Source organism: Rhinatrema bivittatum, chromosome 12 (assembly GCF_901001135.1).
Source record: "Rhinatrema bivittatum chromosome 12, aRhiBiv1.1, whole genome shotgun sequence".
NCBI classification, from domain to species: domain Eukaryota; kingdom Metazoa; phylum Chordata; class Amphibia; order Gymnophiona; family Rhinatrematidae; genus Rhinatrema; species Rhinatrema bivittatum.
This window is the reverse complement of record NC_042626.1, coordinates 50,394,350-50,409,107: the sequence shown is the minus strand read 5'-3', so window position 1 is coordinate 50,409,107 and position 14,758 is coordinate 50,394,350. Positions and strand designations below refer to the sequence as shown.

General features: G+C 41.4%; 1 protein-coding gene across 4 annotated transcripts in view; it reads right to left on the bottom strand.

The window, feature by feature from the left end:
• The window catches only part of ATP6V0A1 (ATPase H+ transporting V0 subunit a1), a 138,276-nt gene that overhangs the window by 104,777 nt on the left and 18,741 nt on the right, over nt 1–14,758 (bottom strand). For 3 of the 4 annotated variants that reach the window (XM_029572451.1, XM_029572454.1, XM_029572453.1), the window contains exons 2-5: nt 10,614–10,776; nt 10,226–10,304; nt 9,776–9,873; nt 8,708–8,836 (exon numbers count right to left, since the gene is read on the bottom strand). In XM_029572451.1, the coding sequence (XP_029428311.1) occupies nt 8,708–8,836; nt 9,776–9,873; nt 10,226–10,304; nt 10,614–10,730 (423 nt within the window). In that variant the 5' untranslated portion in view covers nt 10,731–10,776. Of the gene's footprint in view, nt 1–8,707; nt 8,837–9,775; nt 9,874–10,225; nt 10,305–10,613; nt 10,777–14,758 lie in introns of those variants that run through there. The other variant, XM_029572455.1, reaches the window with a different exon arrangement.

Genomic DNA, 14,758 nt, shown 5'->3' with positions numbered 1-14,758 from the left:
CAGGAACTTGCCCACTGGCCACTCCTGCATGAGGGTATTGATGTCCAAGGACTTTGGATCTCTCCTGTAACTTAAGAAGAATATGTCACCAGCAGGTCTAGAAACGGTAAGCTCCAGCGTTCCACTATGAGCTAGAATGCCTTGTTTGACAATTCCCATTCTCCTGGGTCCAGACTCTGTCTGCTGAGAAAGTCAGCTCTTATGTTGTCTTTTCATGCAATGTGGGAGGCTGAGATCTCCTGAAGATGCACTTCCACCCATTCTATGAGTTGGGCTATTTCCTGCAACACTTACTAGTCTTGGCTCCTCCATGTGACTGATGTAAGCCACTGTCTGTGCACTGTCTGAGATTATCTGGACCACGTGACCCTGCAAATTGGTTGATGAATCGTAAACAAGCCAACCAGACAGCCCGGGCTTCCAGCTGATTGATGCTCCAGAGAGACTCTTCTGTACTCCAGCGCACTTGCACAGTCAACTCTTGATAGTGGGCCCCCCAACACAGGAGGCTCGCATCCATCGTAAGTACTAGCCAGTCCGGCAATTGTAAGGAAACCCCTTTCCTTAGATAGTCCACTTGCAACCACCATTGCAGCTGTATGCTGATCTCCACTGGCAGGTGAAGCCATACAGAATAGTCTTGAGATTGTGGACTCCAATGAGCCAGCAATGTGTGCTGAAGAGGATGCATATGCGCCCTTGACCAGGGAACCACCACCAGGGTGGCTACCATCAAATAGAGCACCTGTAGATAAGGCCACATTGTCAGGAATATCGTTTGTCAATATTCGCACCTGCGCCATCAGCTTCTGAATGTGGCCCTCCAGCAGGAATATCTTGCCTTATTTCATGTCAAAACGAACACAGAGATACTCCAGAGTCTGGGATAGGTGTAGATTGCTCTTGGCCAAGTTCACCACCCATCCTAGTTCCTAAAGCTAGGAGATCACCTTCTGTGAGCCCCAAAGACTCTCTTCCAGACTCTTGGCCTAACCATCCTCTCTCAATACTGCTGCAACCACCACCATAACTTTGGAAAAAGTTTCTGGACGCAGTGGCCAACCCAAAAGACAGCACTCGAAACTAATAATGTTGCCCCAAAACAGCAAAATGCAGAAACTACTGATGCTCCAGATGGATGGGAATATGAAGGTACACCTCTGACAAATTTAGGATGTCCTTAACTCCCTCAACTGTACTGCCATCACTGAGCATAAGGTTTCCATGCAAGAACGAAACACCTGCAAATGACTGTGGACTCCCTTGAGATCTAGGATGGGGTCAAAAGAGCCCTCCTTCTTGGGCACAACGAAATAAATGGAATATCGGCCCATATTTTCTTGAGACCTGGGCACCAGAACCACAGCCCGTAGGTTTAGGAGTCTTGACAACGTACACTCCACTGCTTGCATCTTCTGCAGAGAGTTGCAGGGAGACACCATGAAGACGTCCCACTGAGAAACTCCAGAGCATAACCATCTCTTATCTTCTCCAGCACCCTCTGGTCTGAGGTGATCTCGACCCACTTCTGATAAAAAAAAGTGAAAGGCAACCCCCTATCTCCTGTTCCTGGGGGTGGGTCGGCACACCTTCATTGAGAGGCTCGGGGGGGGGCACCACTATCAGAGCCTGCGCCCCTTCTGGGCTGCCTGGGTCAAAAGGACTGAGACCTACCCAAAGGCCAAGTCCTCTGGGAAACTGCTCCTCTGTACGGTCGAAAGCATCTAAAACCCCTGGCATTACCTCTCATGCCAAAAGGAGCGAGGCACCTGCTTCTTACCCTCTGGTAACTGAAGAACCTGGGCCTTACCCCACTTATTGGCCATTTTTTCCAGCTCACTCCCAAACAAGAGTGAACTCTTAAAGGGCAATTTCATAAGATTAGACTTTGAAATAGCATCCGCTGACCAATTCCTGAGCCATAGCTGATGCCTGGACACAATTATGGAAGCCACCTCTCTGGCCAAAGTGCAGACCAGGTCGCAGCCTGCATCCACCAAAAAAGGTGGCTGCCGGTTTCATCACTGCTCTGGAATTCACACCAGATTCACTGACTTCCTGAGAGAGAAATAAAACAAGAGCGAACCACCAGAGAGCAACAAGAAGCTAATTGTAAATTCATTGCCATCGCTTCGAAGGCCTGCTTAAGGATGACCTCAATTCTTCTATCTTAAGCATCTTTCAATGCTGCTCCCCTTTCTACGGGGATAGTCGTCCACTTAGTGACGGCACACACAAACACATCCACTTTTGGAAAATGCAACTGCTCTCTCGCAACTGGATCCAGGGGGTACAGCCCTTCCAAAGTTCATCCCCCCTAAAAACAATTCAAACACAATTAACAGATCATCTGGAAGCTAATAACATAATTTACCCATCACAACACGGTTTCAGAAAGCATTTTAGTACTGAAACATTATTACTATCATTAACCGATACAACAGAGATTTTGATAATGGGCAGCAATACTTATTAATATTACTGGACCTTTCGGCTACATTCGACACAGTAAATCATGATATTTTAATGCAAAGGTTAGATGAAATAGGACTTAGTGAAATTACCCTTCAATGATTTAAATCGTATTTGAAGAATCGATTTTACCAGGTACAAATCAATAATGCCATTTCCAAAAAAATTGTGTTAAGAAAAGGAGTCCCCCAGGGCTCCGCTTTTTAACATATACATGCTGCCTTTATACCATCTTTTAGCAGGGCTGGGTATCATTCATTACCTGTATGCAGAGGATATCCAGCTAATTTTACGGATAACAGACACCATAGAGAACACTTTTAAACTTGCAGCAATGTATTTGGATATAATTAAACAGCTTTGAACGTAAATGGAATTAATTATAAACATTAATAAAACCAAATTCATTTATCTAGAAAGAAAGTCCTCGAATACTGTTCAAACACCAAAAAAAATCAATGATAGTCTTACAGTTAAACTTTCCAATAATGTACGTGACTTCGGAGTCATTATCAATTGTGAACTGAATTTAAAACAACATATAGCAATTAATTTTCCATAACCTTGTCTTACTTTAATGATATTAAAACGACTTAAACCATTATTAAATAAAAATGATTTCAGAACTATTTTACAGTCCCTAATTTTTGCAAGTACTGATTACCGCAATTCTTTGCTACTTGGCCTACCATCTTGTACTATTAGACCACTACAAATTTTACAGAATGCAGCAGCAAGAGTATTAACCGGTAGCAGAAAAAAGGATCCCATTACACCAATATTAGCGGAACTACATTGGTTTTCAATTGAATACAGTATAAAATACTCAGTACACTTCACAAATTAGTATATGACGAGCGTTCAGACAGGCTCCATACAACAATTTACCTCCACACACCCCATAGGAATCTAAGATCAGCAAATAAAGGCCTATTACCGATACCATCAGTAAAAACAGCACATCTAAATCAGGTAAGAGAGAGCAATCTCATTTGCGGGGTCAAAAATCTGGAATGCCATGCCCTTGAAACTCAGACTTCAACATGACCTCAGGCAATTTAAAAAGGATTTGAAAATCTGGCTATACAAACAGGCTTTTACCACTGTGAAAGGAGATTCTTAGAATAGTTATTTGTTGTTTTTTTTCTAATTAGGATTTTAGTATTTACCGTGTATTTTATATTAATGATGTTTTATGCTTTTAGAGATTTTTATATAATTTTATTTGGTTTTTGAGTAATTATTTGATGTAATTTATTATCTGATTATTAATATTTATTATATTATGTTACAGTGTTTGAAATGTAAACCGTTGTGATGGTCCTACTTAACAACGGTATATAAAAGCTGTTTAATTAATTAATAAAATAAAAGTTCTCATCTGGGGCACCCCATTCAAGATCAATTAATTCTTGAATAGCCTCCATAATAGGGAAGAAACATGAGGCTTTACGCAAAGAAATCAAAATGGAATCGTTCTTTGGCTCAGATATGGAATCAGCCACCAGTACCCCCAGCATTTTCAGAGTCTGGGAAATTAAGAGCCAGTAACTCCTCTCTATGAAAAAAACACAATATAGTTCTATACGGATCAAGCCCCGGAGGAATTTCCCCATCCTCTAGGGAGTAAGGATCGGCTTCATCATTCGTGCCATCCAGGTCCCTATCGATGTGACCCGCAGCATGTCTAGACATACTCCGACGTTTACCCACATCACCAGGCAGGTGGGAATCCACAGCCTGCGATCCTGAATTGTTAAGATTGACAGGGGCCAATGACTGCATCTGAAGAAAGAACTGCAGCCTTTGGAAAAATTGCACCCAAGAAAAGGCAGAAGAATCCAAGCCAAAACTAGGGAGCATCAGTCCTGCACCTACTGAACTACTTTCCCCCAATGAAGAACCAGATAGAAGAGCCCCAATTCAAGGCGAAACCTCTGACAAGTCCTTTTCCATTCATGCATCATGCTGGGAAGGATCGGGCTCAGCAAAATCAGATGGAGACAAGTCTCTTTGAGCCTCCAAACAGTGCTGACACAAGTTAGAGAGAACGCCAGACTGAGATGCCCAAATATGACAAGCAGCACAAAGGGTAAGGCACTCAGTCTTCTTTGCTATCGGCACCAGAGTTCAACAGCACAAATTAGGTATCTGATAAGTGTGCACCCAGCTGTGCTCGCAATAGGCGCTTGTTAAAAAAAAAAAAATAGGTGTCCATAAATTAGGCATTTAATATACAATTCAGATAGATGCCCAACTTGGGCATCCATCCAGACACCTTGAAGCGCACTACTGGACGTCCACCTAGGCGCCCTTACGCACACAAGTGGGCGCCCAAGCAGGCATCGTTATTCAGCCAACTCAGCGCCCCGCTAGGCGCCCAACTAGACACATAGCCGGGCATGCAAGTACAAGCCGACGTACCTGAAGAGGGTAGCCTTATGCACCAAGAAAAAGTGCTTAAACGCCATCGCAGTCTACCACACAGTGAAAATAATTCTAAGTCTAAGAGCGGAGCTTAGCCCAGAAAGGCTGCTCAACCCGCCAAGCTCCCAAGTCCCCCAAACTCCCCCCGAGACGGGAACTGACATCAGATCAGCACACCGAGCATGGAGACCAGAGGGGGAAGGAATCCCTAAAATTAACTCCCCTTCTTTTTATTTTAAATTTGTAATACTCTTTACTTGAGCTCAGCCTGTCCTGCCGAATACAGATTCGGTCTCCAGTTGCAGGGGGAGAGGGCATATACCTTCACCACCACGCTCGGCTTCCTGCACCCACTTACCTTTCAGCTATTTTTTTTTTTTTTTTTTACAGTTAAGTCTTCGCCAGTAAAAAAAAAAACAGCTATCAGACCAAGGCAGTCATCTGAGAGAGAATTTGAAGAAATTATCTTAAGAAACTCAACTGAGGGAGGGACCATAAGGTATCACCACAGAAGATCAGGGCAATAATTTTTCTTCTTTTCTCCTTCTATAAAAAACGTTTAAGGCAATCCCCAGTAGAGAGATACATGTCCACCATTTGCTGGAGACAGAGAACACTAGAGGGCTGAGATTTGTGCAAGAATATATATATACCATGACATCAGCTTTGCTCCTTCTCTTATCTGCTGGTAGAGATGATTAACCCACTTGTTCTGGATCCACCTACCCAAATGCTAATAGAGAACTTATGGAGCACTGTGAAGGTTTCACATTTGCTGTGGTACTCCACAACACTAATGCCTGTTTTCAGCAACAGTAGATCAAGGATTTAAAACTTGTACATTTCTGATTCCTAATTAAGGAACAAATTGAGCACCTCATCAAGATCACCAGCCTCAGGGCCGGATTTAAGATTATGGCGCCCATAGGCAGAGGATTCAGGATGGGAGGGGTTTAGGCTCCTTCAGAATCTGGCGCTTGTGTTGCCTATGCCTAAATCCAGCCCTGGGGGCTGGCCTGAGTTCAGTGGCAATAGGAACTGGGTTTGATTCCTAGGGTTGACTGGACTGGGGATCCCATGGAAGCTAGTGGGAAGGGGCGAATCCTAATCATCCTGATAAGGATCCACAGTACATCTGCTTGGCATTATCAGCCAGGTTCTGGAAGGAGCTGCTTCTTGCTCCTAGTAGAGGGCTTTTGCCGCAATGGATAAAATGAGTTGGGGTGTGGAATATAGAATATGGGAAAATCTCTTAGTAGTTGCAATTGAAGGCTCATGGTGCCAGATCCCAATCTTTGATCCAGCTGAGCTGGAAGCAGAAAAGAGGAAGAAAATGTTGGGCCCAAAAAAAAAAAAAAATCCCCACACACCATCTTTAGCCTCATTGCACAATTCCCTTCCCAAATCATGTCATCCTTAGCAACTAATAAAAAATGAACTAAAATAAAATACAAATAAAATAAGAAAAGTCAAACAGCAGATTATCAAGTTACTGCTGCATCTAGAATGACCCACTCAGAAGTGTCAATAGCTTGCACACTGACACTTAAGACCTGAAGATGAATTAATCATACAGTGAGTGACCAGCCTTTAAAGATTAGTTCTTGTATACATAAAAACTGTATCAACTAAACACAAGCACATGCACAACAGAAACACTCATTTTGCAGAATAAATGTCTTTAATAAGCAATTACTGTAACATTAAAAGAAAAATCTCATGTGTGGCATAAAACAGCTAGTTCTGATCTCAAAACTGAAAACTGTATGACTGCAGTCTTGCCTAAAAGACATTCCCACATCCCACAATTTATTTTTATTCCCACAACAGAGTAAGATGATTTTCTGTCAGCCAGAGGTTGGCTAGAAAGCATCTTCTGAGACTGAATAACCACCACCAGTATTGATATGCAAAGTTTTGTCTGGTTAACTTTGGGAATTAGTTGGACAGACCTTGCTGTTTTAAATTTCACCTCCCTCAGTGACCAGCTATATTCTGTGACCAGCTATATTCTGTTTGAACAGACTGTAGCACAACGTTTAGTAAGACAAAAATAAGCATCTTGCAGAGAGTGTTACCACAGCACGATTAAACCTTGGCCAATCGGCATGGATATTCAGCACTAGCTAGCCAAAGCTACCTGGTAACTCTGATCAGCAGAAGAGCAGACCCAAAGTTAACTGGACCATTTTGTCCACATATTTAGATCAAATATCCAGCCCAAAGTTATTGAGGCTGAATATTTGGGTAAAGTTAACCAGACAACATTGACAAGATATTCTACTGGCCATGTGCGAGGTTATCAGCTTCCATACGCCAGACTAAGTCCCACTCAGATGGTCATAAAATCTCTACCAGTACTCCATCCTTCATGTCAGGGGAATAATATTTATTCAGTATGAAGTAATATTAAGGAAATCTCAAAGGTATGGAATAAAAAGGATGGACAGGGAAAATCCTGGGTATATATGAAGGAAGGTCCATGGTACTATAGACCTAACTAGGGCACGATCGATTTGAGATAGGAGGAAACTGCTGGGCCAAAATAATTACAGAAAGGTTTATGGGAAAGCTTCCCATAAAATTGGCAGCAGATTTGGCTCCAGTTCCCAGGAACCATCTGTGCAATTTTAAAACTGAAACTAACCAGGAGCAGCCTGACCTGGTCTCTCAATGCACATGGACAACTGAAAAATCCGGGTTTGATTCCTGAGCCAGGCTTCTGCTCCCAAAGCCAGCTTGGGATGCTGCAGAGGAAAGGAAGGGAGAATCAGCCCTCATTTAAGGCTTATGGTCCACCTTAGCTGTGTTCTGAAGGGAGCTGTGATTTGCAGCACTTGTCCGAGGACTGCTACTGTGACCACTGGTTTGCTGCCCTATGGGATAACAAAGTTCAATTCCTGAACCTGACCTTTGCTCCATGGGTCAGCTGAGCCTGGATGGGAGGCTGTATTAATGGACCTGGTGGGAATTTGTAGTTTCCAGCCTCCTTGCAATAGCAATATCTTTTGGCTGGTTCAAGAGTGCACTTGTGTTAGGCTCTGGAGGAAACCATGGTACACGCCTTTCAGACTATTCTTGCTGCAATAGCTGGACTAGAATGAGGCAGAGGGTGGGGGCATTAATGCAGACTGGGTAGATGCAAATGAAGGTTCAAGGTATCATAGCCCCAACATGGGCTAGTTCACTTTGAGCTGGAAGCACAAAACAGCAACAGGAAGGTGCGGAGACAGAACAGAAAAAAAAAAACCACAACTTTTTTTTTTTTTTTTTTTTAAATCGCAAAGAAAACCTGAGACTTGCACAGCATCCCTGTTTTTCTTATCCGCCAAAGCTACAGTGTTGCTGACTGGTAAAATCAAGATATTAATAGAATTAATGGGACCATTGTTAGTCCAATCATTTTATTGATGAGTGAAATACAATAGAATAAAGACAAGAAAAGCCCCCTTTTCTAAATGCATGTGTCTTGAAAATGTCTTTTTTCCATATACAAGTGATCATTTGTTTTTAATACTTATTTTTCAAAATATCACAATTTATGCCGACACAGGAACTACAGACATACCCAGCATTATAAACTGCACTTATGGCTGTATGCTCCATGAAAGAAAAGTGTGAAACAAAACGAAAAATGATTTTGTGTATCACCAATATGAAAAAAAGTAGCAGAAAAATAATACTGGGGATTTAAAAAAGAAAAAAAAGAAAAAGAAACAGCAAGGTATAATAAGTAACTGAAAAGACCCCCACCCCAACCAATATGCATTCTGTGGTTAAAGGTTAAAACAAAAAACAATATTCTGACCTCATCGAAGAATTGCTGAGTTTTACGCAGAATAAATTTTAACTCTGTTAGCTCCAGGAAGTTCCTCTTTAGGGCTTCCTGGTTGGTGTTTATCTCTTTCAGTTCGTTTTCTATTTTCTCAAAATTTGCCTAGAAAAAGAAACCATTTAATTAAAAAAAAATAATAATGTTGTTAGCAATGACCTATGAATGCAGAGTCTAACCAAAATATTATAGGTCACCAAGCCTTGACAATTGTTCCATTACTAATAATTTCACCCAAAAGAGATGAAAATAGACTGCACAGAGTGTTTGGTATTCCAGAAACATGTGCAGCCCTTTCTAGGATGGATGACCTGGCAGACTCTGGCCCCTGAACTACATGCAAGGGAAAACCATATTACTATTAACACCAATTACAGATGAGTAAACTGAAGCACAGGGCAGCCAAAGGGGCTGCCCAAGGTCACAAATAGTCCATGGCATAGGACAGCTCTGAACTTAAGCTTCAGGTGCTCTCCCATCTCACAGGGCAATGCTCCAACCACCAGATTATGCCTACAGAAACAATGCAACAAACTTACACAGCTAACAAAATCATAGTTTGATGTTTTCATAATTTCATACTGTGAGGTCACTTACGTTATTGTTAACATATTGTTCACTTACTGTTTAACCCGTTTTATGTAAAGCCTGTTGCTAATATTAATGTTTACTGTAAACCGAGGTGATGTATATCTATATGTACCACGGTATATAAGAATCTCTAAATAAATAAATAAATAAATAAATAAATAAATAAATAACTAACTAACTAACAGCTTTGGGGACTGGGATGTAGCAGTGCAGATTTCTGTTCCTTTCAAAAGTAAAATGGGATTTTATAATTACACTTACGTAACCAGGCTGCATTGCACATATGGGAAAACAAGTCTGATACTTCCATTGGTAAAACAATCCTATGAAATACTGCCATATCATGCTGCAGGGTCAATTCTTCCACACATCATGGGCCTGCCGGATAACTATAAAAAGCACCACTGCAGGAGCACTCTCAACTACTTATGTCCAAATGTAAACTGGGTTTACCTCTAAATCAATCATGTCTCTTGGAAAAGGCACTTCCGGGTTCTCACCAGTGTCCATGATTGGGATATTGGCCTTTTTTATTTCTTTTTCCACAAATCCTAGGAGAACAAAAGGCAAATGCAGAAATAAAAATCACCAGAGGAATCAACTCCCCCTCCCCCACACAATTTCCAGCACACGTTCCATCTTACTGCTGCATGGACAATTCATATTTTATGAAGTCTCAGTTATCAGTTTTAAATTAAGGATGGAAAACGACATTCATAGCACGTGCAGCTCAAAGTCCTCGAGTCTCCAGGTCACTGGACTTGCGCTGCTCATACATTAGCACCTAGTATAGGGCTCTGTTTTACTTTGCCTCCTGACTCCAATAAAGGTTCCTTAACACCCCACACCTTACTCTCACATAAATAAACAGAGAAAAAGTACATATCCCTGTTAAACACATACTGAGTTTTCGGTCCATCTCTTCACACCTCCTGACTTCATTAACAAATTTACGTTGAAACACATTCACATCTGGATTTAACTGTCGAGAAAGAGAGAGAGAAATTTACACTCCAATGCTAAATATCTAAAGAACCATTCACGGTCCTCCCTTTCTTACCTCATTTCTCCATTTTAAACATGCAGTTCCCATCAAGTTGTGTGAATTTGTCCTAGAACCATTTTATCGCTATTTGTCCATTTCAAACATGTTGATACTAGAGTACAAGAAGTCTCGAAGAAAAGTGGGGATCATTTGGCTAGCAGCTCATGAATACTGGTGGAGAATCATTTTGTTTTCTCACTCTACACTAACAAGTTGGTGTTTTGACAAACGAATCCAGGTACTTACGTCACGGAACTGAACCTTTCCCAGTTCCCCCAACTCGCTGACACAGCAGTACGCAGCTTCTGACTGGAGGAAAAGCTGTGCCAAGGTCATCTCCTCGCTCCTAAATAGCTCCCCCATCGTGACAGAAAGTTGCCTACCAAGTTAGGCACAGACCTTTTTCAACCTTTCCCAACAAAAATAAAAGGTTAAAACCATTAGAGACCATACTCCTAAATCTTACCATATACAGAATTATTCAAACGTTCCCTGTCGCCATATAAACCCGAAAAATGTCATTAATTTCCTATATAGGTTCACATTGAAACATTCTTCACAATATATCATCTTGACAGCTCCCTGTTTGCGTCTGTTCCTTGCTTTGTCAAAAACTAAATTTTACTGCTAGTTTTTTTTTTTTTAAATATTTGTTTAGAATAAAGATCTACACTATTTATTTTTAAGGTTAGGCTCGGCTTTTAAAAATCTCTTGGGCCAGCACAGTGGCAGTGCTATGTAGAGGAACTGGACTTGATTCCTGGTTCATGCTTTCTGCTACCCAGGTTCACAATTAAGAGGGAGTCTCTATCATCACACAACACCAATACATATAGTAAGAGATTCACTTTTAAACAGGCAGGACCCTGAGCAAACAAAGCCTTAAAGTCAAGCACCACAAGTTTAAATTGCATATGAAACCAGACTTGTAGCCAGTGCAAGTTTTAAGCAACCATGTAATTACCATAACTATTTTTAGTATTTATTTTATATTCCACCTTTCGTCGCTTCAAAGCGGATTACATCCAGGTACTGTAGTTATTTCCCTATTCCCAGTAGTGGGTTTACAATCTAACGGGCCGATGCAATATAAACCTGCTAAAAGCAGGCACTCATATTGAGCACCTGTTTTCCTAAGGCATGCCATCCATGATGAAATATGCTAATGAACTGCCGCGTCAAAAAGGACGCCTTAGGGGAAACAGTGTGTCCCTAGTGTGTCCTTGGCATCGGGCACCCTGGAGATGTGGCTGTGTGCGGGTTAGGAAAATGGACGCTCCATGCAAGCATCCGTTTTATCCCGCAGCAGCTAATTGACCGGCACAAAATACATGGCTTGGAGCATGTATATTGTGTGCCCAGAAAGGTTTTTCTTCAGGCAAGCCTTTTTAATTTTACGTGATGCTGCTTTTTGCGCTTCCTCCTACTTAGTTTTGCGAGGAACCACAGAAAAGCAGTATTTGTTAAGTTGAGCCCTTGATGCACGGCAAGACTTTATGTCTGCTCCGAGGCAGGCATAAGATTTTCCGTGTTAAAAAATGCACGGCGATTTTTTTTTAAATCAGGTGTAATAGCTAATAGCCTCATCTACATGGCATTTACATGGCTATTAGCTAAGCACTTATTTGGACACGTGTTTTGGATGTGCTAATCCCATTACTGCATTGGGACTTATTCTAGCGCGTCCAACCACATGTCAAGCTGTGCGCTAGGCTGAGTGCATTATATTGCATTGGCCCTCTAAGTTTGTACTTGAGGCAATGGAGAGTGAAGTCACTTGTCCATGGTCACAAGGAGCAGCAGTGGAATTTAAGACCTGATTTCTCTGGTTCTCAGCCCCGCTGCTCTACTTAGCTGCATTCTGCACCAACAGAAGCTTTCAAATACTTTTTGACAGTGCAACAGTCCAAACAAACAACTTTATACTGCTTTAAGCAAAGATTGTTTAGAAAAGAAGAACAGACTGCTTAAGTGCTATTGTTGACTTGCTGCAACTAAATAAATTAAAGCTAAAACCTGCCATAACAGAAGTCTTATGGGTAAACTAATTTAAGTCTCAGGACATGGGCATTTCACTTGTTCTTGATGATGTGGTGGATCTCTTAAAGTTTTGGTGATATTCTCAATTCTACTTTAAGCATGGAAAAACAAATTATGGCCAGAGCAAAGCTGAATTTTGTATTAACTTAGGAAAATTTGCCAGCTTCATTCTCTTTTTGATTAGGCTGACCTATGATACTGAATCCCAAAAGTTTGAATAACTTTTCCAATAGCAAGCAAACCTTAAATAGCATAATTGAAACTATGGAGCCCTGAGGGACCGCACACCTAAGAACTGTGCAAATGAAGAATATGCTCCCCAATGTACTCGCTAAGATCTTCCTTCCAAGCCTTTTAGTTGATTTGGAAAATTATTATGGCCTATGATGTCAAATATTGCTGCCAAATCTAACAGAACTAACAGGGAATCATTCTCCTTCTCTTATTTTATTCATGCGTTGACAGTTAGGGCAATTATGGTTGTTTCAGTGCCATGTCCCTAGTGCCAGATTGGAAATAGTCTAGGAAAACAGGTCTTATCCAGCTGTGTCTGTAATTGTAAAGCTACTATGCCTTCAGTCACCTTCACCAGAAACTGAATTAGGCTGATACAATATCAGCATGCTTTAAACGGGCGCTCATGATTAAGCTCCCACTCTCGTACTGCACACCGATCCACCTCTCCCAAGTGCCCGATTTTATATTAAAATTAGGTGCCACGGTAAAAAGGAGGCCTAGAGATAATTGTGCACCCCTAACACCTCCTCAGCATTGGGTGCCCAGGAAAGATGGCTGTCAGCGGGTTAGGAAACGGAGAGGGTCTGCACATGTGAATAGTGGAATGATGCCCCAGCAATGGAATGGTTTCATCACAATTGCCTGTGGGGTAGGAGATGGTCTGCATGTGTGACTATTAGCTCATCCTCACAATACAAAACGTTTCCCAAGCGGTCAATGTGCCCTTGAGTGCAGCAGACCTTTACATCAGCCCTGGGCTGGCATAAAATTTGCCACATTGCAAGAGCGCATTGACTGCGTGGTGAACTTTTTGCATCGTGGGGATTAGCTAATAGCCTCATCTAAATGTACTTTACATGTGATGAGCGCTATTAGCAACGCAGTCGATTTGGCGTGCATTTTGGACAAGCTAATCCCGTTTTGCATCGGGAATTATGGACGCATGTCCAACTGCACGTTGAGCTCTGCGCTGGCCATAGCGCACAGTATTGCATCGGCCTTTTTGCTGGATAACTGGTCTGAAATTATCAATGATCTTTGAATCCAAATAAGTTATCTTTAATAGTGGGTGAACTATAGCTACCTTCAAAGGAGCTAGCATGACACCTTCAATAAAAGGGGCATTAATTATTGTTGTCAGCCATTCCCCTGATAATTTAACTGATTAGTAGGGGCATGAGTTGGCTTGAACTTTGGAAGAATACCATCTAACTTGTCAAGATTGAACTAACAAAAAGAGGTAAACCTCATCAAGGTACCTTAATCTACCACCTGTATCAGATCGGGGTTCCAAATTACATCAGTAACATCAGATGTACTAGCCCCAAAGTACTATTTGAGTCCAACTCCTGTCTAATTTGAAAGATCTTGTCAGGGAAATGTTTAGCAAATAAATCATACTGAGCCTTAGAAGCCTGCTAAGCTCTTCTGAAAACCAGGTGCAAATCTAGATAAATGTGGCAAATATTAATGGTGGCTATTTTACTAAATGATAATTGATCTATGACAGTGGTGTTAATTGTACCTTTTCCAGTCAAATCAATATCAGAGTTCTTGAGGCTAAAGAAGCAAATCTGTAGAACAAGAAGAAATAGATCTACTCTTTCAGATCTGCTGAGTACTTTTGACTTAGACTGGCCATTGTAGGAGGCAAGAAGCTGGGCTCAATTTCACCTTGGTCCAACCCAGCATGTTCTTAATGATCAGTAAACATTCAGATTTACTTTGATCTATGGTTGGGCAAGTAATTAAGGAGGCAAAGCTGAGTTGCCTTGTATCAGTAAATTTGACAGTTATAAAAAAACAACCCACAAAGTGATATATCTGTAAAAATAATTTCATGTCAGTAAAAATGTCATGAGTGATGAGAGGCCTGTCTTGTAGTCAAGGCTAGTAGTATAGCTAAATTTAAAAAAAAAAAAAAAAAAAAAAGGTTTGGACAACAGGTCCATAAACATTTATTAGCCACAGAATTGGGTGTCTCCACTTCATACTTCTGGGAGTGAGCAATAGCAAATGGACATTCCTAATAAGATCTGCTGGATTCTTCCAAGTAACCCAGACAGGCCACTATAGTCAGGATGCTGGGCTCAATGGACCATTGGCCTGTCCCA